This window comes from Barbus barbus (genome assembly GCF_936440315.1).
Source record: "Barbus barbus genome assembly, chromosome: 6".
Taxonomy (NCBI): Eukaryota; Metazoa; Chordata; class Actinopteri; order Cypriniformes; family Cyprinidae; genus Barbus; species Barbus barbus.
Genome location: NC_136734.1, coordinates 14,077,501 through 14,102,963, shown reverse-complemented (window position 1 = coordinate 14,102,963; position 25,463 = coordinate 14,077,501). Strand labels below are relative to the sequence as shown.

The 25,463-nt window shown below is 36.8% G+C and overlaps 2 protein-coding genes across 4 annotated transcripts; both read right to left on the bottom strand.

Annotated features, from left to right (window-relative positions):
• Positions 1 to 206: 206 nt before the first annotated feature.
• Positions 207 to 17,432, bottom strand: LOC306871466 (high affinity copper uptake protein 1-like). 2 transcript variants are annotated; one of them, XM_079419421.1, is made up of 5 exons: positions 17,279 to 17,432; positions 9,376 to 9,515; positions 9,086 to 9,158; positions 7,756 to 7,924; positions 207 to 1,332 (listed from the first exon to the last, which is right to left on the bottom strand). In XM_079419421.1, the coding sequence occupies exons 2-5, from the start codon at positions 9,490 to 9,492 to the stop codon at positions 1,131 to 1,133; spliced, it is 561 nt and encodes a 186-aa protein (XP_079275547.1). In that variant the 5' UTR covers positions 9,493 to 9,515; positions 17,279 to 17,432; the 3' UTR covers positions 207 to 1,130. The 2 variants fall into 2 exon arrangements, with proteins under 2 accessions (XP_079275547.1, XP_079275546.1); XM_079419420.1 differs by lacking the exon at positions 17,279 to 17,432 and adding an exon at positions 11,431 to 11,674.
• Positions 17,433 to 18,403: 971 nt separating this feature from the next.
• LOC306871263 (V-type proton ATPase subunit G 1-like) lies at positions 18,404 to 22,854 on the bottom strand. Of its 2 annotated transcripts, none has more exons than XM_079419064.1 (4): positions 22,707 to 22,854; positions 22,233 to 22,478; positions 21,409 to 21,509; positions 18,404 to 19,188 (listed from the first exon to the last, which is right to left on the bottom strand). In XM_079419064.1, coding segments are annotated over exons 1-4 (522 nt in total). In that variant the 5' UTR covers positions 22,708 to 22,854; the 3' UTR covers positions 18,404 to 19,014. The 2 variants fall into 2 exon arrangements, with proteins under 2 accessions (XP_079275190.1, XP_079275191.1); XM_079419065.1 differs by having other exon boundaries at positions 22,233 to 22,446.
• Between the last annotated feature and the right edge of the window lie 2,609 nt (positions 22,855 to 25,463).

Here is a 25,463-nt window from a genome sequence, read left to right as displayed (position 1 = left end):
AAGTGGCAACTGCTACAAAAACGTGAATATTTTATTCTTTTAGAATAGTTTTTGTGCTTAAAATCTGAAAATTACAGGAAAAAAATTATAAAAGGAACAAAAAACTTAAACGGGCTTTCTTCTAAAACCCATATGCTTACTGGTTTAAAATGTGGTTTTGCGATTTTCTCCGTTAAGAAAGCTTTGTGTTTACAAGCAATTGAGACACTTTTTGGGCACGTTTATTGGGTCATGTATGTAAAAGGAACACTCCTTTCAATTAAGGAGTATAACTATCAATTCACACATACAATTCACATTCCCAGAACCAGTAACCTTAATGTTTTTAACAGCTCATGATTTGCTCAGCATCACAAATGAGCCACAATTTTTCATTTAAAAATGTCAACGTAAAAGGATCCACATAAAGATTGCCTGAAAACATTGATAAGTACAGTTGTGTTACAAATATAAATTATAAAACAAAATCGGTGACACTGGCATCAGATATAATTTATTTTCCACTAATCTCCCCATATTTACTTAAAAGCACTCCAAAGGGAGCAAAGTTCGAGTTCAAACTCCAGAGACCCAAAACCTCTCTTTCTTGTGCAAACATTCATGTGTTTATGTCTAAACAATGGTCACTGATTATTAACGTCTGAACAGATTTGAAACACTTGGCCATAACAACCTCAAAAGAAAAAGAAAAAACCCTCCCACCACTACTGCATGTATATTGGGTCCACCAGATCCAGTTTGGCTTTTAGAGTCTACGGTCGCCCTCTTGGGTGTATGTGTGTGTTCCCTCATTTAAGGCAAAGGGTTTAGTAAGGCTCTTTCGCACCCAGAAGCACCTTCATAAACAATCCGTGAGATGTTACAAATAATGTCAGTTGTGACTTAATACTATGGAGGTAGACTGATAGGCTGTGCACACTTCTGCTATTATTAGGATGGTGACGATGAACAGTTGTTGGGATATGAAATATGGTGCTAATTTGTATAAAACGAATCAAAATAGAGCTTTAAAATGAATAGAGCCACTTGGCTGATATTTACCAAAATCATATAGTGCTCTACATCTATAGAGTTGCAGAGCCTGTTGGGATTGTGATGGGGTGTTTTTTTGAGGTTATACACAAGAGACGTTAATGACAGTGTTCTGTAATATCCACCACTACTGCCTTCTTCCAGCTGAACAGGAAGTAGCCGAAGCCGGCGCCTGCCGCCACTGCGATGCACAGGTACCCGTTGTATGTCATGAACACCAGCATGAGGAAGTAACTGACCACCACTTGGATGATGTGAAGAAACGTCTGGAAGAAGTGCGAAAGACTCAGCATTCTCTGGCTGGAAGAGAGAACAGAAGCAGGGGTTTAGCTTATTACAGGATTAGAAATGTTGGGTCATCAGTGTGAAGAAAACCTGGGAACCTGGGTTTATCTCTCAGAGATCACTCGGGTGGCAATGAATACAAACACGGGATGATTACATCAGGTCAAAACAGGCTTAAGGTTGATTTATGTTTGCTCATTTAAAAAGCGATGATGAAAGAAAAACGTTTTCAATCAGAGCTAGAGGTTTGGGTTTAAACAGAGGGGTGCAAGGTGGAGTTTGAATAAAAAAAACTGGGGAAAAAATTTGGAATACTATACTAATAAACTGATACATCTAATATTTATGAATTAATAGAGATGTCAGAATCATTTCATTTGGCTTTAGTACTAATATATAAACAATATAAAGGCCAATTATTACATTTTGCAAACATGTCTTTATATTTTTATGTACTATTTTCTATTGTATTGGTATATCTTAATCATGATATAAGACTAAATTATGACAGTCATAATTATTAGATAAAAGTCCATAATGCGAGATAAAAAGTTTTTAATTTTATGAATTATCTGAGTTTTGATTGTCAAAATTATGGCTTATTCCATAGTTTCAACTTTTTCTAGCCTAATGTTGACCTTTTTTGTAAATCTTAATCATGACATAATAGACTAAATTATAAGTCGTAATTGTGAGATAAAAGTCCATAATGCAAGATAAAGTCATAATGACATCAAACGTAATTTAAAAAAAAAAAAAACTTTATTATAATTATGACTTATCTGAATTATGACTGTCAAAACACTGGCTTATACCATAATTTCTTTAATGCTGACCTTTTATCTCTTTTTGATTTTTCTTTCATAACTTAATAGGGACATTTTGACTTTTTAATTTTATAATTCCGAATGTGTCATATTTCTGACTTCATTTTAACTATGACTTAGTAGGATTTTCCTTTTATAATTATGACTCAGTATATCCTTCGTCAGACTAATTATAATCTCATCATTTTGATTTATTTTATCATGAACTATTATTAACTCATACTTATGTTTTACCAAAGCACAATTTTTTCTTATGTGGCAGAAATGGGCTTCCATAAACCCCAACCCAACATATTGGTTTAAGGTTGTGTGAGTTTATATTTACCTGGCCTAAAGTGTGCCAAGAAAACATCCCCCACACCATTACACCACCACCACCAGCCTGCACAGTGGTAACAAGGCATGATGGATCCATGTTCTCATTCTGTTTACGCCAAATTCTGACTCGACCATCTGAATGTCTCAACAGAAATCGAGACTCATCAGACCAGGCAACATTTTTCCAGTCTTCAACCGTCCAATTTTGGTGAGCTCGTGCAAATTGTAGCCTCTTTTTCCTATTTGTAGTGGAGATGAGTGGTACCCGGTGGGGTCTTCTGCTGTTGTAGCCCATCTGCCTCAAGGTTGTGCGTGTTGTGGCTTCACAAATGCTTTGCTGCATACCTCGGTTGTAACAAGTGGTTATTTCAGTCAAAGTTGCTCTTCTATCAGCTTGAATCAGTCGGCCCATTCTCCTCTGACCTCTAACATCAACAAGGCATTTTCGCCCACAGGACTGCCGCATACTGGATGTTTTTCCCTTTTCACACCATTCTTTGTAAACCCTAGAAATGGTTGTGCGTGAAAATCCCAGTAACTGAGCAGATTGTGAAATACTCAGACCGGCCCGTCTGGCACCAACAACCATGCCATGCTCAAAATTGCTTAAATCACCTTTCTTTCCTATTCTGACATTCAGTTTGGAGTTCAGGAGATTGTCTTGACCAGGACCACACCCCTAAATGCATTGAAGCAACTGCCATGTGATTGGTTGATTAGATAATTGCATTAATGAGAAATTGAACAGGTGTTCCTAATAATCCTTTAGGTGAGTGTATATATGTGTGTGTATATATATATATATATATATATATATATATATATATATATACATACACACACACACATTAAACACACACACGTATACAGCATATATTTTAAAATATTTAAATGTGTATACATTTATATATTTATATTATTATATTATATAAATATATTTTATATATAAACAAAAAAAATTCTTAAGTATATACATGTATGTGTTTATACCTTATAAATATACATTTTATGTTTATGTAAACAAACTTATTTTGGATGTGATTAATCGTTTGAGCACTTATGTGTGTGTATATATATATATATATATATATATATATATATACACACACACACACACACACATACACACATATATATACACACATATACATACATATATATATATAAATAAAATGCTGTGGACACACTGCAGTTCTCATTTTTAAATTGGACAGTACTGTTTGGGTGGGGCTAATGGCCACATTAATCAGAATCAGAATCAGAATAGCTTTATTGCCAAGTGTGTTTGCACACACAAGGAATTTGTCTTGGTGTTATGAGCTTCCAGTACAGAAAGTACAAACATAGTGCAGACAACATATAATTAAGGTGATAAAGAACACTAATGAAGAGAATATACAATAATTAAGAATAACAATAGTAATAAAAATAAAAATATACAGAAAAGAGACTTGACCATAGACAGAACTGTGAATGTGCATGTGTCCTATGTACAGATGAAGGTTTGATGGGTTATTTACAGATGTACAGTACCGGGGTGTGTTATGTGTTGTTAAGGTGGGATACGGCCTGGGGGAAAAAACTGTTCTTGTGTCTGGCTGTTCTGGTGCTCAGTGATCTGTAGCGCCGGCCAGAGGGCAACAGTAGAAAGAGAGAGTGAGCTGGGTGTGAGGGGTCCAGAGTGACTTTCTTAGCCCTTTTCCTCACTCTGGAGGTGTAAAGTTCTTGGAGGCTGGGCAGAGGGGCACCGATAATTCTCTCAGCAGTCCTAACTGTCCGTTGTAGTCTTCTGATGTCTGTTTTGGTAGCTGAACCAAACCAAACAGTTATAGAAGAACATAGGACAGACTCGATGATTGCAGAGTAGAACTGTTTCAGCAGCTCCTGAGGCAGGTTGAACTTCCTTAGCTGGCGGAGGAAATACAGCCTCTGCTGGGCCTTTTTCGCAATAGAGTCAATGTGATTGTCCCACTTCAGGTCCTGAGAGATGGTGGTGCCCAGGAATCTGAATGACTCTACTGAAGTCACAGTGCTGTTCATGATGGTGAGTGGGGGGAGAGCAGGGGGATTCTCCTGAAGTCCACAATCATCTCCACAGTTTTGAGCGTGTTCAGCTCCAGGTTGTTAAGACTGCACCAGACAGCCAGCTGCTCAACTTCCTGTCTGTAAGCAGACTCGTCACCGTCCTTGATGAGGCCTATGACTGTAGTGTCGTCCGCAAACTTCAGGAGCTTGACAGAGGGGTCCTTTGATGTGCAGTCATTCGTGTAGAGGGAAAAGAGCAGTGGGGAGAGAACGCAACCCTGAGGGGCGCCAGTGCTGATGGTGAGAGTCCTGGATGTGAGTTTGCCCAGCCTCACTAGCTGCTTCCTGTCTGTCAGGAAGCTGGTGATCCACTGACAGATGGAGGAGGGCACAGAGAGCTGTCTCAGTTTGTCTGAGAGAAGGTCAGGTATGATGGTATTGAAGGCCGAGCTGAAGTCCACAAATAAGATCCTTGCATAATTCCCAGGTTTGTCAAGGTGTTGCAGGATGTAATGCAGTCCCATATTGACAGCGTCATCCACAGACCTGTTTGCTCTATAGGCAAACTGAAGAGGATCCAGCAAGGGTCTAGTGATGTCCTTCAGGTAGGCCAGGACCAGTCTCTCAAGTGACTTCATGACCACAGACGTGAGTGCGACAGGTCTGTAGTCATTAAGTCCAGTGATTTTGGGCTTTTTGGGGACGGGAATGATGGTGGAGCGTTTGAAGCAGCGGGGAACTTCACACAGCTCCAGAGATCTGTTGAAGATTTGTGTAAAGATGTGGGCCAATTGGTCAGCACAGACTTTTAGACAGGCAGGTGAAATACCGTCTGGTCCTGAAGCTTTCCTAGATTTCTGTTTTCTGAAGACCCGGTTCACATCCTCTACACAGACTTTAAACGCAGGTAGAATGGTGGGGGAGGGAGTAAGGGGGGTTGCAGGGGGGGGGGGGGGGGGGGGGGGGTGAATGTGTGAAGTGCAGATCAGAGCGGGTGCTGGGTGTCAATCTGGCCTTTTCAAATCTGCAGTAAAACACATTGAGATCGTCAGCCAGTTGTTGATTCTCTGCAGACTGTGGGGGTGGTGACTTGTACATGGTGATGTTCCTCAGACCAGTCCATACCGACGCCGGATCGTTGGCTGAAAGTTCTTTTTTCAACTTCTCAGAGTAGTTCTTTTTAGCCACTCTGATCTCCTTTGTTAGTCTGTTCCTGGCCTGGTTATACAAGATTTTATCCCCACTTCTGTAAGCGTCCTCTTTGGCCTGACGAAGCTGTTTGAGTTTCCCAGTAAACCACGGTTTATCATTATTGAATGATAAGAATGTCCTGGTGGGGATGCATATATCCTCACAGAAACTGATATATGATGTTACAGTCTCTGTGAGTTCATCAAGATCGGTGGCAGCGGCTTCAAAAACAGTCCAATCAGTGAGGTCAAAACAAGCTTTTAAATCTTGCTCTGCTTCATTAGTCCATCTCTTAACAGTTCTTAATACAGGCTTAGAAGATTTGAGTTTTTGCCTATAGGTCGGTATGAGATGAACCAAACAGTGATCAGAGAGCCCCAGAGCTGCCCGTGGGACAGAGTGATATGCATCTTTAATTATTGTGTAACAATGATCCAATATATTACTGTCTCTGGTGGGACATGTAACGTGCTGTCTGTATTTTGGCAGTTCGCGGGAGAGATTTGCTTTATTAAAATCTCCAAGAATGATTAAAAAAGAGTCCGGGTACCTTTGCTCTGTTTCAGATATTTGTTCAGCCAGCTGTTGCATCGCGGCGCTCACGCACGCGTCCGGAGGCACGTACACATTCACGAGAATGAAGGAGGAAAACTCTCGGGGTGAATAGAACTGTTTACAGTTTATGAAGAAGGCCTCCAAATTAGGAGAACACATCTTCTTCAGAGTTGTTATATCTGAACACCAACCTTCATTTATGTAGAAACATAGTCCACCACCTCTCGTTTTCCCCGTTAGCTCCGTGATGCGGTCTGATCTGAACCGCTGATATCCCGGCAAACGAAGCATGTTATCCGGGATGTTTTCACTCAGCCAGGTTTCAGTGAAGCACAATGCAGCAGAGTTTGAAAAGTCCTTATTTGTGTGGGTGAGGAGAAGTAGTTCATCCATTTTGTTAGGAAGGGATCGGAGATTCGCTAGATGAATGCTTGGGAGCGCAGTTCGGAAGCCGCGTTCGCGGAGTTTAACCAGCGAGCCGGCGCGCTTCCCTCTTTTCCGTCTGAGCGCGCGTTTGACTAGGACCGCTGCCCCTCCGACCAAAACATCCAACAAAGCGTCTGAATAATCAAAAACCGGAAAAAAATTGTCCGGTGTGTGTTGCCTTATGTCCAGTAGTTCGTCTCTGGTAAAACTGACAGTAGGAGAATGACTAAACACAGAACAAACAAACAAAAACAACAAAAGTACGGGAGCGTTCCACACCACAGCAGCCATACTCGGCGCCATCTTGAGATCTTAATGGACAACATGCAATTGCTTTCACAACCCATTTGACTTTTATGATGTCACGTAGTTCACGTGAAACATGTGGAGTGCAAAATGGCTATTCCATATCATAACAGAGAACAGGGGTTTTCAAACTGTGGGTCGCACAAAGCCACTTGGCGGCAGCTAAATGACACAGTTCCTAGGGCTGGACGATATACAAAGCTTAATTATGAATTGCAATTTTGCTCAGTGCGATTTTCGAATCGCTAAGTCTGGGATTTAAAACATGCGTTGCTTGCGCGCACGAGCTGTAATTACAGTGAGGGTCTCAGAGCGACGGTTCATTATTAAAATGAGAAGAAACTCGCTCACTTCACTGTGCTGTGTTCTGCATGAGATTGCATATACCGGAAAATTCAAATGTTGTGAAAACTGTTTCAGGTAGGCTGTTCATTCATTTCTATCGTTAGTTTGAACTCGGCACTGTATCTTTCCGAGAGATGTAAAGAGTTCGTCGTTTTCGTTCCTTCATATGCATTTCATCTATAAACTGTCTGTAAAAAGCATTTCACATGTATGGGTTGAGCGGGGCACAAAAGCGGGGTTATTTGTAACACTATACAAACATTTCCACATACTAGCATAACAGAATTGACTAAATTTCCATTCATCACTATATAGAGAAAAAAAATGTGCCAAAGTTACAAAATACATTATTGTGTACTGATGACTAGGAAGGTTGACCAAGAAAACAGGGTCATTTTGATTTTTTTGCATTGCATCTGAACACACGAGTACTCCATTCACTGACCCGACTGTTTTATGTGTTTCCATGAGCACGGTGCCATCAGCTCCTGGAACAGGCATGGAGTTGTAACGCACATTCACCTGATTCCTTCTCAACAGGAACTCACGGCCGATCTTCAGACCCTCGTAGAACACAGCCAGCAAGAACACACCAATGCACGCGCCTAGCATTTCTGAGACCAGGATGAAGAGAGGTTAAAACCCAGGAAACCTTACATTGTCACCTACTTCATCTTATTACCCCAGTGTAACCGGGGCTTCCTGGTTACAAAAATATGCTGCCTTGTTCACATAATTCAGATGAATCAGCTTATTAAAACTACAACAAACTAGTAAAACCTGCGCAAGCAGTACATTTGTCCTTAAGTGGATCTTATGACTTTATTCACAAGAGCGCCACTGTTTTACGTGTAATAAAAGAACAACAGTGACATTTTTTGTTCAATATCGAATTTCAGGTCCCCTGTAAAGTTAGGTTCACAATGAAAGTGATTCACTGGAGGTTGGCAAGTCACTGCACTGTTGATTAAAACTCTCATTGGCAGTCAGTGCATCAAGTCAATGCTCATTTGCATGAAAGGTTGCCTTGAAATGAATTGAATATGAATGGATAATGTTGCTGTTTTGTCACCGCAAATTGCTGCCAGTGTAAATGACACTGAAGTGAATAATCCACTCAATTCAATAAAATAATGTCATAATTTCATGTCATTCTAAACCTGTATGACTTTTGAAAAAGAATATTGGGAACTAAACATTAGAGGCCACTGACTTACAATGTATGGACAAAAAAAACAGCAGTACACCAAATTAAATCTTGATATGGACTAGTGTCTGTGAATATTAAACTGTGAAAACACATTATTATATTTATATTTTACACCCTTGAATTTGAGTGATGCTGTGTATGGTACCTTTGATGTATGTTTTTGTGTATATACATTTTAAATTAAAATTTTTATCCTTTCTGTTTTTTCTTTTAATTTTGATCCATGTTGCTTTTTATCCATCTTTTTATTGTAAACCACTTTGGCTCAACGATGGTTTTGTTAAAGTTGTGCTCTATAAATAAAGTTTGACTTGACTTTCGCAGTTTTTACCTTCATGTTTTAATTTAAACTTCAAATGGTAAACCTCTCTTGTGCAGCACTTTGTTTGCCAAAAAAAGGACGGTTCAATTTTCATGCATTCATTTCATTACCACTGTCTGTTGATAATACATTTGTAGTAAATCGTAAAAACATAAAATCTGGATTCAAAAAGAATTAAAATAGGAAACGCAGAATCTGGGGAGTTGGGATTTCACCAATTTAGAAAAACACAATCCATCTTACCTCCTGGTGTGTTGATGACCAGCCCAGCGAATAGCAGCTCCACGTTTTTGTAGCCTAAGTAGAAGGTCATTTGCTGAAAGAATAAATGAGTCAATGTGTTCAACCTTCCCATAATAAATAACACAATTCTAATAATATGTTAATGAAGCAGTAGTCTTACTTCCACTGAACAACAACTTTAAATAAACAGATAACATGATCACATCTTTGTTTAATGCGAAGATGGATTTTTATCCAGTGAACTGTCTAAATACTGACACACAGGCTTAACGCACTCCTGGTGGTCTTACCATCATCATCATGTGATCCCCATTGCCTGTGTCGGGGGACATCATATGGTCCCCATGATGGTCTGAGACAGCAGACTGAACGGTTGGGTGCATATGGTGACTGTGTGGATTTGACATATTTATCTTACTTCACAGAGGTTCTGGGGAGAGATCAGAGTACAACATTCAAGTTATGCATTTCTGCTAAATGAAGGGAGCAGAACATACTATAGCTGATTGTTTCAAGTGTTTCTTGAAAGTAGCTTTTTAGCTATGGGAGTTTGATACTATGCAGGTGCCAAACAAGAATAATCTGTAAGATCCTGATCTACAGGTTAAAAGCAGGAGCTAGAAATAGCATACAGCAGCCCCCAAGAGTATTTGGATACTTGTAAATATCTGAACATCATTGCATTATATATAAAATATTAAACTAAGTTGTATCTGCTAAGTGCAAAAAAATGCCTGTTTTTCTCAGAAATAACTTCACTCTTCTGAGCAATGACTTTTATTCAACTGGTGTAGTAGTGATTTTTAGTGGATATATTAAAGGGTTAATTGATTCTGTCACCATTTACTCATCCTCATGTTTTTAAAACCTGAAATTCATCTTCGAAACACAAAGATATTTTTAATGAAACCTGAGAGCTTTCCCTCCCTCCACTGAACGTCTATTCCACCAAAACGTTGACATTTCAAAGAGTTCGTAAAGACATCTTAAAATTATGAATTAAAAGTGGTTTAATCCAAGTCCATGTCTGAAGAGTCATGGTCATTTTACACAAGGGACAGAATTCTTTACGTTTAAGTTTCAGAAACGTCTCAAATTTTCATTAAAAAAAAAGTCTTTTGTATTTTCGAAGATGAGCAAAAGTTGAATAGGTCTGGAATGACATTATAGTCAGTAAATGATTACAATTTTCAATTTCGGGTGAACTAACCCTTTAAATGAGTAACCACCAACCATATTAACTATCAAACATGATAGTTATCATGATAACTATCAAACAGTGTCATTATATGTTGTTTTCTGGAAAGTATGCATTCACATTAATTGTTTTTTTAGCCATTTAATAACAATACGCATTTTATTTTTGCTTATATTTGAGTAAAAATAAAAAATGTCACTTGATTTGATTTTTTGTATCTATTTGAGAAACCACAGACTTCTCAGGGTCACTGAGTATTAAATGAAGCCACTGGTTATTTTAAGTGTTCAAATTGTGACAAAGGAAAAACAGATACAAGAGACCTTCACTAATCGAATGCCCCGACAACCCCAGGCTATTCCCCGTGACAACATCGTCCAGATAATCAAATAGTTACCTCTGAAAAAACAATTACTTTCCCCATCAAGCAGCAAACATGATTTTCTAAAGGTCTGGGAAAGCCTCGGGCATAAAACCCACATCAAAGATGAGTGTATGTGACACACACCAGACTAATGATGACTAACTTGTTGTCAGAGTTTTCTTGTTTGATTAGGCAGACACCCGGCTACTGTTTTACAAGCATGGAATTTAATTTTTCCTCATAATTACCCGATTCAGGTCTAACCAGGTCAACTGAGGAACAGTGAAAAAAGGGGGAAAACAAGTCAGAAAGTACATTCAGATAATAAATGTCTGCTTGTATCCTGTCTTCAAACACAGTCCAGACCAATGAGCACTGTTGTCGAGAAGTAAAAGGCATCATGTGACTGCTCTCTTATAGCTTACACGTCTGCACACTAGTTCAAAGTTAGACATTTTTATGTACCAAAACAATACAATCTTTAGAATCCTAGTTAAATATTTGGACATGTATCTCTGTATTCTTTAAATTACCATGTAAATACTACCCAGTAATTATTTACTACCAAGCCGTTAACTCTTGAGATATCATGGGTAGCTTGTAAACATGACTAAATGTTTCTTAAATGTTGCATTCACTTTCTGTCATTTCTGTTTCTGCCATTAAACAATCTGATATAATAAAAAAAAAAAAAAAAAAAAACGGACTGCCGAACAAAATACAAAACAAAAAAAAATTAAACATCATTGAATCCAATGAAGAATTTCCTCAGAAATAACTCACCCGAGCAAAATCAGTCACCTCTCTCAGTTGGCTTCCTTGGTAGTTTTTTTTTTTTTTTTTGTTTGGCACTACAAAAATGTACAAGTAATTCCTCTCAGGAATTCTTCTCACAGTATCTCTCAGCAAACAGGTGGAATTAGCGAGTAATGTGCAGCACGATAGTGTTCAGGAACAGCAGCAGGAATATAGTGTGAGGCTCATTGTACTGCATTCACTTCTCTCATGTGACCTCTCTCATGTGTCTGCTTTTCTTTTCCCCCTTCTGCCCTTCTCCAGTCACAAGGTTTAAGCCACACCCACAAAACCTACTGCCTGAAAATACCTCCTCTCTTCATCCACTCACTATAATATAGCTCCAGTCAAAATAATAATAATTCTGTATTGTTACCACTTTCCACCTTTTCGAACAATAGCCATAAAATTATCATTTTAATAACGCAAATGGAAGTAAGGTAATTATATAGTATGGTAGCCCCTTTCTGCCGCTGAACTGGTAATTGTGACCTTTTATCTAACAATTCGGACTTTGTTTTTTGCAATTGCGAGTTTACATCTCACAATTTTTTCTCAGAATTGAGTATTATAAACTTGCAATTCTAATGTTTTTCTCAGAATAAGCTTGCAATTGAAAAAAATAAGTTTTGTAAGAATTGTGAGGTAAAACAAAAATCTCAATTACATTTTTTATTTTTCATTCAGTAGCACAAACAGTTCCATACTATATATTCCAAATTAAAAACAGAAAAAAATTTGAACTGTTTTTCTCAGACTTGCGAGGTTCTATACTTTATAACATGCAAACGTGAGACATACAGAACTCACAACTGCAAGAAAATAGTCTTTTTTTCCTCAGAATTGGACTTTAGATGATAGAAGTCAGAATTGCGAAACTCGCAATTGTCTTAATGACCTCGTTTTATTTTTAATTCATTGGCAGAAATGGCTTCCATAATGTAGTGGCCAAAAATTTCAAGTCAAAACTATCTTGCATTTTATTTAGTAACATTAGTGCATCAATCTATGCTGATCATTTAAAATTAAGTTTTAAAAAATAAAATTGTCAAGAAAAAAGGCTTGGACAAAGAAAAAGTGGTTTGACATGACGCAATCCTGTGGCTGAATTTGCTCACAATGCAAACCTGTTCTTGGGGAAAGTATACGTGTGTTTTAAGAAGAACTTTATCGATGTTCAAAAAACAGCTTTTAACTATACAAGTGATCCGATTAAGTGCTGCGTGCTTGTTCCCATAAAGATAAACAATAGACAGTAAGAAATCAAAAAGGGAGGGGTGTGAGAGAGAGCATTGTGCCTGAGTGTTAAATATTTGCACAGCTATTTCAATGCTAATATATTACCTTGTTTATGTCTTAATCATTATTTAAAAAGTGATGATATCAATAATCTTTTCAGTGCTAGGATAAAGGACAAGGATTTGGTTAATCATTACTGATTGCTATGATGTTCAGACCACATAACCTTCACATTGGCAGGTCATAAAACAGAAATGCAAGCAAACGAATGTGAAGGGGCAACATGAGCCAACATTAATGGTGTTCAATATCACTAGTAATCTAATCTACCAGCATTAGTGCAGAGGTCAAGATGAGATACAAAGAGCAACTGACTCATACAGAGAATTTCTAAATTTCACAACAGCCAACAAACAAATGTTGAATTTTAATGTGTATTTTGTTTGGTTTACCAGAAGTCATGGATTATATGGTTAAACAATGTTGTGCTCCACAGTTAGAGTGAATCATAGCACTCTCAGCAAACATCCGTCCTTATTATTATTAAGTGACTGTACTAAAAACATCATCTGTTGGTACCACAATATATCCAAAAAAGTCAAGAATATGTCATATCATACCACTTAAATTGAAAGAAAAATATATTTTTCTTAAAGTCGTGACGAATCAGAAGTAGGCCTAGTGCCAGATCTTTTCGTCTGTGTTGTTGTTTGATCGGAAGAGTTCATTTTGAAAAAGTATGGGGTCCAAATTAAAAAAAATAATGAATAGACATGCACTGATGGATTCATTCCCAATAAGATCAATAATATGCTTTTTCAATTCATGCGGACATGATGCTGGGAAAATAAAGCCTATTTTTAGGACTATTCTGATGCTTTGCATTGTCATATTTTCATTACAAGCTCTGTAATGCTAAACATCTTACTGAAAAAGTTTTACAAATTATATATTATGTGCATTTTGCGTTATTAATATAATATAGTTGAGTTTTTGTATTGAACTGAACTTTTTTAAACTGTAAAAATATTTAAAATTTTAAAAAATGCATCAAGATATAATACGTATATCATATATAATATGTATATATCATAATGTTGTATTTCATATTTTTCATATTACAGTAATAAAAATTACGGAAAGGGGGGAGATATAATTTTAATGCAAAATAAATGTTGGCACAAGTCGGCCACAAAGCCATAGTTTCTGTTTCATAAACCAATATGAATAACAGTGCGACGCAATACAGAAACCATATTGCAATATGGCTAGTTCATTTAAAAACCAAACCATCTGAGCTTGAACTTTTAATAGACCCATCAAAAAAAGCATATAAATTTAATCATTCATATATCTAATTACCAGCCAATTATATATATATATATATATATATATATATATATACACACACACACACTCTTACGCACACACGCACACAGCAATGTCCACTCATGCAACAGAAAGACAATGAGGTAGTGTTACCCTGACCTGTTACTGCGCTTTCATACAGATTTACATTTACATTTATTCATTTAGCTGACGCTTTTATCCAAAGCGACTTACAATTACTATATATGTCAGAGGTCGCACGCCTCTGGAGCAACTAGGGGTTAAGTGTCTTGCTCAGGGACACATTGGTGTCTCACAGTGGATTCGAACCCGGGTCTCTCACACCAAAGGCATGTGTCTTATCCACTGCGCCATCACCACCCCCACCACAGATCCAAATCAAAGTACTTTACAAATTTTACCCAATAGTTGTATGGTACTACTAAAGTCTAAAAAGACAGTCTACGTAGTTGACATTCTAGACAATGCAGATAAAATATTGCACAGGACCTCATCCAACCGGGGCGCAGAGATTCAATACCTGGTTTTCTGGTTCAGCAAAACAATCAACCTAAAAATAAACACACACATTGAATCCGGTAACCTTCCTTCCCCCACTTTTGATACTAACTTCCTCTTAAAAGAAGAAGAAAAATCTTTATCCAGGAACAAAAGCAAGTTATGAGAAAGTAAATAGTTTTTTCCTTGTAGTCTAACAATAGATTTGTGCAGCTCTTTATTACAACAGTTGTCTTCATATTTTGTGAACTTTTTCACACATCCCCATCAGAAGACAGAATGAATACATGCCAAAGGACCCGTGTTTTTCTTTACAATGGGAAAAAAAGAGAAGTGTAGTAAAATATATATTTTTTTTCATCTCAGTGCATTACATTTAAGAGCTACATTGGACTTCAAGATTTCATTTCCTCATACAAAGCTATGAAAAAAAACAGAATAGGCTACTTCATGTATGTCATATGTATATGTGTGTATATATATATATATATATATATATATATATATATATATATATGGCACCATTATCAAATTGATGTGGTGTGTTCTGTGTGAGTTGACAATGGCACACACAAAGTTGTGTCAATATGCCAAAGCATTGCAGAGAAACGGCCTCAGGTGTCATTTTGGCATCATGCCTCAAATTCATTGTTGTGGTATGTGAAAACAGTTTTGTCTATCAACACGAAATCCATAACTTTTTGTCAGCATGGTCTGAAGATGATCCGAGTCAAATTTGGTGAAAATAAGGGTCTAGGAGGAGTTCGAAAAAGTAGGTTATCAACATGAAGCATTTTACGACAAAATTCAACATGGCCGATGCCCAAAATGGCTGATATGGGAAAATTGGATATGGTTCGACTCGACATGATGCAATGAATCCAATGAGACCAGTTGCTGAAACACTGCAGATAGCCTCAAGTCATGCTTGATATGACACACACCAAGTTTCGTCTCAATCCGTCAAACCCTTGCGGAGATATAAGCTCAGATCCATTTTTGCGTGCTTTTCGACGTATTCATTAGTGTGGTATTCGAGAAGGCTTGGACGAATCGACTTGAATTCCATAACTTTTTGCCAGCATGGTCTGTAGATGATCTGAGCCAATTCTGGTGAGAATCGGACGAATCGTCTAGGACGAGTTCGACAAAGTATGTTTTACGAACAATTGAAGATAGCAATTTTTTTTTTACCAAGGATTCAGAGGAAAAACTTATTTTCATTTTGTGGCTTACGGTTAAAAAGTTATTAGCATTTCAAAATGGAATTTTTGGACAAGTGGTGGCGCTAGAGAGTTTGAGTTAGAGACTCCAAATTTGGTGTGGTTACTATTGACAGTATCATCTATTAGTGTGCCAAATTTGACAACTTTCCCACAATCGGTTCTATGGGCTGCCATTCATTTTCCGGCAGAAGAAGAAGAATAATAAGAATGCTAACGGATATAATAGGTGCCTATGCACCTTCGGTGCTTGGCCCCTAAAAATATTTGTAAAAATCCTTAGCCTTAATCCTTATCCAGTAAATCACAAGCCTTCGAATATTGTTAACTCTGGGGGGCCTTGCAGTCAAAAAGGTTGAGAACCTCAAGTTTATATGCACATTAGAAAAGAGTTATTAAAAGAAAGCTGCTTAAAGCAAAGCAGCATTCATTTACATTCACTGTGTTAGTGCTCTGTTAGTAACCAGCTTTCTTATCCGGTCTTTTCGACACACATGCCATTCTTAAAAAAAAAAAAAAAAAAAAATGTAAGAATGTTGTTTGTGCATTTACATGACCATAAGCCGCATTTGGATTTACTTTATGTTTCTCCGAATGCTGCTTTCTGCAAAAACCTGGAACAATGTGGTTATTTTTAACTAACAATAAAAATAATAATAATAAAAAAGTTTATTTAAAAAGCTGAAATGGGATAAAATTTAATTACTACATTATTAAATGAAACTCTTATTTAAAAAAAAAAATCAGAAATGCTGCCTTGGCAACTAACTGAAATATAATTTTAGTTCTATATTACTAACTAAAACTGGCATTTCAAATATATGAAAAATACTAAAAAAAAAACTAAAAAAAAAATAAAATGCCTAATTTAAAATTAAATATTACAATAAAAGCCAATAAAAAAAAGCAATTACTGTGTCAGTATTTATAGTTACAATTCTAAAGTAACTCTGTCCTGGAATATGTAACGGGTAATGAACAGAGCAGCAAAACAGGGGCACAACTTCTGCAAGATTTCTTCTTTTGTGTTACACGAAAGAAAGCAAGCCTTGGGAGTTTGGAAAGACTTCTCATTTTTCGTTGTTCAAGGGCACTCTAAAACTCAACACAGTTAAGTATCCATCAGGATCGCAAGTTTATTAAAAGTGAAAATGTTGAGCATATTAACCATGAGTGACCTCTGACCTGCATGACCAGCATGAACAACTATTTTGACAATATAAACCAACACTTCTGCCTTGACACTTTACTAACTGATGTAGATGCTAGAAAGATCATCAGACCAGCATTTATAACGCATAACTGACTTCAAGTACAGCTCATTTACACAATATAATCTACTGTGGAGTACACATTATTACAAAATCTTGGTAGTGTTAATGAACAGGACAAATAGTCGCTAGCTACAAAGATGAGCCAGAGAAAGTGAGAGCAGAACTGCACATGTCTTCTCAGAGGTCACAGCAACAGAGATTACAGGGGAAAAAATGACTTCACTGAGCTGCAAAGAGTCACATAAATCTCACCTTGACAGCACGAGACGAATGCGTCCACCGGGTCCTTTGGTGCCTTCGATATTACCTGCAGATCATCAGTTTTGGGACAAGAGTAGATCAACTCAATCTTTACGCAGCGGCGAGATGCCCCGACTCAGTGAAGCAGCTACAACGCGAATATAGTACACAATAAAAGTCTCCAGTAAAAACACCTTCGTCTCAAAGTAAACGCATTAACAGTTTTTATGAGCTTTTTTGTATGCTAACTTAGTCGTTTAAATCAATAAAAATACAGGCACACAAAATACATTTTGTTATTCCTTTTAGCATTATTTTAAATCCGCTTTGAAATGATTGTATTTAAATGATTGTGTTATTTCTAGTGCAAAATCAAGCTTTTTCTCAGTTCTAACATGGCAAAGAAACTGGTAACAAATAAAACACGATCATTAGTCTATCAGTATTTTCTTCCACTGATTAACAAGCAGTCATTGATTGTCTATTCTATTCTGTTTAATAACGAAATAATAAAAACAACTATTATTTTGAAGAGATTTCCATTGGACGCTATGTATCCGGCGCTTTCACTGTTCCCTGTGACACGGTGTGATGCAATAAAAACTTCCGTTGCCACATGGCAAGTAATAATACTCGATGGCGACAAAGAATTGTTTGAAATATTGTCTTCACGCGTTGGCAGCGTTTCATGTTTTCGCTTTATTTGGACGGTTTCGACGTTCACTTAATAATGATTAAGAAATTTAATGGAATGGAGTCAAGGCCTTATGTTTTGGCACCAATGTAAATTAGCCTTTTAAAGTAAAAAATAAAATAAATAAGCTATATATTTATTCCTGTACATTAAATCTAACGTTACAGCTCATGTTGTAGATTTGTAAAAAGAATTAAGCTTTTTCAGGAAAACTGTGGAGGATATTTCTTCGTGTGCAATTCATATAATATTATAATCTAGTGAAGATATCTAAACTGTTTTATAATTAGTGAATAGGTTTTGGAGAATTATACATTTTAAAGACGGAGACAATATAGCTAAATAGCAACATATTTAGATTTAAAGAGTAGATCACAGTTAAACAATATTCACCATTTATGCTCCATTCTCACGGAAGAAATTTTCATGGAAAACAGTGCAAATCCATTTATACACAGACATTTATTACATTGTCACAGCAGGCTGAAAGAGGCATGCCATCAACATAATACAGATCAAGAGCGCAGGGAGGAAGCGAGATCATTTATTAAGATTATGATAATTATAAGCTTTGTCACAAAAAAAAGCCATCAAAAAAAATGTATAACATATACATCAATTAGATAAAACAACATCTGATCACTTATAAATTAAGAATGTAGCATCAAGATACAGACTTCCATACAAACATTTAAAGGTATCATTCACAAAGACAGTCACTCTGATATACTGGACAATACTACAGTTAACTAAAAGAACAGAGACAAAGACTTGCATTGGATCATATCAAAGATGTATCTGCAAACCATGAAAAATACTGTAGTGATGTCTATGTCCAGTACCATGAACACTGACTAGTTTAGGTATTAATGAATGTCTTGTTTAAACCGTAGGAAATGTGTTAATGTTGTAATGTAGATAGGGACTGTATTATTAAGCAGTGTAGTCCAGCAATCAAAATATTATGACTGTAACATGTCCAGTAGCAGTCTTTGTCTCAGTGCTTTGTGAGCCTTTAGGAATTGTAACGGATGTGGTGTTTGGACAGAGGTGTTTATCCAGCGACGCGGTAATTGGCGTGAATCTCTGGCTTGATGTCGCACACCATCTTCAGCAGGTTTCCAAGCACAGATTCCTTGTTCTGCTGATAACTGCTCTGGATGCGGCTCATCTTATCAATGGTCTCCTTATCCACCTCTACAGCAGAGTTTCCATGGGACCCCAGTGCCTGGAGGACCAAGCAATGGGACGTTAACTTTAAGCATTATTCAGAACTAATACTAATGCACGTGTGTTTCTTCCAATTACAGGATGGCATTTTTCAGATTTATCAGGGTTTCCTGACAAGCTGTGTGACCCAAGAGGTTCATGATGGAACTGCAGAGGTTTTGTGAGATTATTTGAAGTGTTTAATATAACTATTTATTGAACAATGATGCATTTGACCATATTGTAAAAGGAATTAGTCAAAGGTGTTTCAAAATGATTTTATCCTGGTTAAGGTGCACCATGGTGAAAGCATTTAGCATAGAGTAGCTTTATTCTACTAGAAAAAATATTATTATTTACTAGATTTTTTGTAGGTTTAGAATATTCATTTACATTTTAGGGGGCACTTTAAGAATTTTAAAATTAAACGCTCTGTTTAAAACTGTATATTTTGATACTTTCAAATTTTCTCATATAAACCTAAGAGTTTAAGAGCGCCTGCCTACTTTTTTTTAGCAACCTAGGTTTCGGGAAGTTTTTTCCCCATAGGGATTTAAATATCCTATTTAAATATTATATTATATATATATATATATATATATATATATATATATATATATATATATATATATATATATAGTGCTGTCAAATGATTAATCGCATCCAAAATAAGTTTGTTTACATACTATATTTATGTGTACTGTGTTTATTATGCATATATAAATACACACACATACAGTATATATTTTGAAAATGTATACTACTGTGCAAAAGCCTTAGGCCACTAGTATTTTCACCAACAAAAATGGTTTTAAGTCAGTTATTTCTATCTTTTGCAGTTGTGTGTCAGTAGGAAATAACAGTTTACATTTCCAAACATTATTTTCGCCATTAATTGTAATAATTCAGTGAGATTTTTGTTTGCACAAGGAGTCTGACAACAGCCAGTGCTCCACACAGAGATCTGATCTCATCATCATCCAGTTTGTCTGGAATGACATGAAGAAACAGAACAAACTGAGACAGACTGAATCCAGAAGAATTGTGGCAATGATGCTTCAAGAGACCTACCTGCAAAGCTACCTGAAAAACTATGCACATGGGGCAAAAGCTGTTTTAAATGCATAGTGTGCTCACACCAAATGTTGATTTAATTTAGTTAATAGAAGTTAATTGGTAAATAAAATCTATTTATGGCATTATTTCTGAAAGCATCCTCACTTTACAGCATTTTTACTCAAGTGACTAAAATTTTCCACAGTACTGTAGCTTTGCAGGTAGGTTTCTTGAAGCATCTTGGAGACGCTGCTACAGTTCTTCTGGATTCAGTCTGTCTCAGTTTGTTCTGTTTCTTCATGTCATTCCAGACAAACTGGATGATGATGAGATCAGATCTCTGTGTGGAGCACTGGCTGTTGTCAGACTCCTTGTGCAAACAAAAATCTCACTGAATTATTACAATTAATGGCAAAAATAATGTTTGGAAATGTAAACTGATATTTCCTGCTGACACACTACAGAAAAAGATAGAAATAACTGATTTCAAACCATTTTTTGTTGGTGAAAATACTTGTGGCCTAAGACTTTTGCACAGTACTGTATATCCATTAATATATTTAAATTATTCAGATTTTTATTCTAAATATATTTAATATACAATCAGCATATTTTTCTTAAATATATACAAACATGTGTTTGTATTTATATATACATAATATACACAGTATACACATATAAAGTAAACAAAAACTTTAAATTTAGATGCAATTAATCATGACAGCACAAATTATATATATATACATATATATATATATAATTTTTTGATGGGAGATTGAATATCTTGTCATTGACTTTGAAGGGAGTGAGTGAATGCTTTTTTCTGTTTGTTTTGATTCTCTGATTGGTAGAGGTTTTTTGCAGAATCATGGGTAATGTAGTTTTTCAGCAGGAATTCTGCACATGCTTTTTCAACCAAAACATATTACCATCTATTAACAAAACAAGTAGCTTTCTTTTCATCATTAATAATCAATTCTCTTATGGAGAACATGAATTATTCAAAATGGTGGAAGTTTGGCATTATAATAGCTGGGCATTTTAACTGCCAATAAGCATACACGTGAAGTCATAGTAAAAGCTTTCCTCAAAGCAGAGTACCAAAATACCTTTTGACAAGATTTCACCCATGTAAATACAGGGCTAGAAATGGATCCCTGAAACAAAAATGAATAAATCTCACCGCAGCCTCCTTTGTCTTAAACTCTTTCTCCCTTTGCAGACGGTACTGCTCAATCTCAGCCTGTGCCTCCTCTTTGGCTTGCTTCAGACGACGATTTTTTCCTATAAGAAAACAACACAAAATGCATTACCAAACAAAATACGTTACTGTCAGTGCCACAACTGTATAGGCAGAAAAAGTGGAATATTGCTCTGCCAGGGAAATTCCTCTCTTCTATGAGAAATGAGAACCAGCAGCAGAAAATCTCTATAAAAAGAGGAACTGCGTGAATGTCTAGTGACTCAATGTCACTGTGACACTTCACTAAAGGAGATATTTAGTAAACTTACAGTCATCATTTCCTTCACTATAAAGAGCAAATATGAAACTATATAACTAAATATTGAATATCTCAACAAAACAACAAAAACAGTTGAACGCTAACTTCAAATGTTAAAATGTGGTGAGACAAAGCCTTCCAATTTACTTGGTGTTTTAAACCTTTAACATCCTCAGTGTAAATGGACCAAAAGAAATCATTTCGTTACATGTCATGTCATCCACTGCTAAATATTATCCATTATAACGTTACAGTCTTTTTTATAGAGAGCTGTTAGCAAATCTGTCACCCGAAAAGAATGAATACTGAAAACAAAAACACTTCATTGCCCAAATTTTGTCGACATGATCAGGGAAATGTATTTTCAATTCAAATTCATCCATTCATTCCCCCAGTGTGTTATTTGTGTGTCTATATATATAAAACATCGGCAGTGACTTGCTGGGCAGTTAGCATGTTAGCTAAGCGCTAGTCTGCAGCGATGACAAGCAAAACGGCAACTTACTTTTACGGGCTTCTGCGACCTTTTCCGCGGCTCGTTTCTCCGCCTGCAGCAGCTGCTGGATGCCCTGAGACTGGCTCGCCATGCTTCGGTACGGGATATATTTGAAACGCTGCGGATGGAGGCGTTTGGATGTCCGTATCTCCCGCAGTGGAGAAGGTCGAGTGACCGTCAGCTGATCGCGCGTCACACTGGTCCGCGGATGACAATCACGTGACTGCGCGAGACCGTAGCGTCCGTTAGGGGGCACTGTATGTCCACAGTTTTTAAATATTCAAATCATATTATTCATATAAATCATAATTGAATTCCCATTTCTGCCATCAGTTTACTTCAAGTCTAGTAGTACTTTTGACACTCAAGTCCAGACAATCATTTCATCTCAGATTTTCCTTACAAAACCCAGTGTAACACTTTCCCCAGCCACCAAACTACAACATCATTTTAAGAAATGGCAAGACCTAGCTTGTGACTTACTGATAATGATTTTGCTAGCAAGTTGTTACAGTTAATATATTTAAATATATATATTTTCCGTATCCATTTAATGTCGGTATCTTCAGGTTCATCAGTTCATCCAAGCTCAGCCCTCAGCTGCCTCCACTATCAGGACTGGCTTCTGTTCAAAGCTCCCTCTAGGGGTATTATTGTTAACTAAATACAAACATAAACATTTTCATTAAATAAAATAAACATTATCTGAGATAAAACTTTTTTTTTTTTTTGGCCAAAGCAACATTTCCCATTTTTATTTAGTTTAAGTGCTAAAATAACTCAAAGTAAACAAACTAAAACTATATATGAATATAAATGATTATAAAAATATATTAAAAAAGTGAATATAAAAAAAACTAAAATGACAACACAAGGAAACTACTAGCACTAATTAAAATAAAAATAAAAACAGAAATTATAAAAAATAAATTAATTCAAAATATCAACAAAAACTACAATAGTAAATCAAATAAAATTAACACTGGGAATTTGTTTCCAACCAAATAAAATAGATATATAATTCAAATGATTGAAAATTAAATTGAACATTAAAAAAACAAAATAACATGTTCCATTTTTATTTTTATGTCTTACAAAATATACATAGACACTGACAAGACAAATATAGATAGATAGACAAAGACAGACAGACAAATATAGATAGACAAAGATAGATAGATATTGTATTGTTTACAGTCATGCCAATAAAGCAATATTGAATTGAATAGATGGATATATAGATAGATAGACAGACTTACATAGATAGATAAGATAGTGTGGCGGGAGGAGCAAGCGACATACACAGTGGGCGTGGCGTCAGGGGCCTGTACCATGATGGTGGCTAAACAAACTCAGGGTTACAGGATTAGTTTTGAGTTGACAAAACCAAACCAGTTCAATCCGGCTTTGTTGGTACCATGAAGCTGATCATCAACTTTCTCTGTCAACTCAGGCTTGATCCTGAGTTAATGGAGCTCGTGCACATGAAAGTGTGACATCATAATGAGCAGCCAATCACATGCCTTGAAACTGGGATTCACTTCTCGTGAGAGAGTCAGTGCGAATTCACTACCAAAGATTAAAAGATTGAACAATATGAAGAATTTAAACACATTTACACAGCAAAATGAAACAATCGATCCATTAAAGAGGAAAACTTATCTTACCATATAAGTGCAAGTAAAATTTGTAAAGTTTATAATATTTATAGATATAACAACACTTAAAAATTGAAACTCATATGTAGTCATGTTTACAGCTATTGATTCTAAAAAGTATTTATATTGCATATTATCTATGTTTATATTAATTTAAAATAAAAGCTTAATAATTACTATTAAATTAAGCTGTCTTGTGTAATGGATTAAGGGTATACTAATTATATAAATAATAAAAAATAATCATGTCTAAAAATCACATGATTTTATCTTTAAAAATGTTTTATGTAGTGTCCTTTAATTTGGAGTAAGAGAAACTGGAGGAGTGGCTTTATTGCGTCAGAGATGTGTCACTTTGCTTGAAGCTGATTGGTCAAATTTCAGATTGAGATCTCTAAACCAGAACATAACCTGCCCCGGAGCAGGTTAGCCGTGCAGCGTAAGATACCATGGCAACGAACACCGATTAAAGCCGAGCTACTTTCATAGTACCTAAAACCCAGGGTTGGCGGAAACTAAGCTGAAACATAGCTGGCTAGCCACCTAATCCGGCTTCATGGTACAGGCCCCAGGCCTCGGAGAGGTTTTTATTTAAACAAAAATATTAAAATTAAGTGTCCAAGGGGAAAAAAAGTGTCCAAAATAAACAGGGGATCTGATGTCCTCGTCGTGCTGCGGGGCTTGTGAAGGAGGGCAGTGTTCAGGAGGAAAGTGTCCAGGGAAGGGGCGGAGTCCGGTGGCCGCACGCGCTCCCCTCTCGGGTCCGGGAGGGAGTGGCGGCAGCTTCCTTCAGCGGCGACGTCCTTCTCCTAAGCCCCCGGAGCTTCTGGGGGACTCGTCGGCCCGGCATCCTGGCCCGTCGGCCGTCTAACGGGTGCGGCAGTCTTCCTACTCGACGCTCCCTTCCTGGACCCGCGAGGACACCAGCGTGCATGCACGGGGGAAGAGACCGGTCTCCCGAGGAGAGGCGCGCTCGGCATTTAAACGGCGACGGTGATGAGGCTCTATTCACATCAGGTGCGCCTCATCACACGCCGCCCTGGCTGTTTCAGCGCCCCTCCTCTCTCACACACCCACTCCCGTCGGGAGCCTGGTGAAGGGCGGCGAATACGGGACGGGGTGGTGATGATGATAAGGGGGGAGGCAGCCGACTCGTCACAATAGATAGATAGATAGATAGATAGATAGACTTACAAATATAGATAGATAGACAGACAGACAAATATAGATAGATAGACAGACAGACAGACAGACAGACAAATAGAGATAGATAGATAGATAGATAGATAGACAGACAGACTTACAAATATAGATAGATAGACAGACAGACAAATATAGATAGATAGATAGACAGACAGACAGACAGACAAATAGAGATAGATAGATAGATAGATAGATAGATAGATAGATAGATAGATAGATAGATAGATAGATAGACAGACAGACAAATATAGATAGATAGATAGATAGATAGATAGATAGATAGATAGATAGATAGATAGATAGATAGATAGATAGATAGATAGATAGATAGATAGACAGACAGACAGACAGACAGACAAATATAGATAGATAGATAGAT

Bases quoted from the DNA above. Each gene is read 5' to 3' on its own strand.
- LOC306871466 (XM_079419421.1), bottom strand. From the start codon at position 9,492: ATGTCAAATCCACACAGTCACCATATGCACCCAACCGTTCAGTCTGCT. The intron at 9,159-9,375 runs GTAAGACCACCA...TTATTCTTTCAG, and splicing joins GGGATCACATGATGATGATG to CAAATGACCTTCTACTTAGG. The intron at 1,333-7,755 runs GTCAGTGAATGG...TCTCTCTTCCAG, and splicing joins GAAACACATAAAACAGTCGG to CCAGAGAATGCTGAGTCTTT.
- LOC306871263 (XM_079419064.1), bottom strand. The intron at 21,510-22,232 runs GTAAGTTGCCGT...GTTTTCTTATAG, and splicing joins GGTCGCAGAAGCCCGTAAAA to GAAAAAATCGTCGTCTGAAG. The intron at 19,189-21,408 runs GTGAGATTTATT...TTGGTCCTCCAG, and splicing joins TTAAGACAAAGGAGGCTGCG to GCACTGGGGTCCCATGGAAA.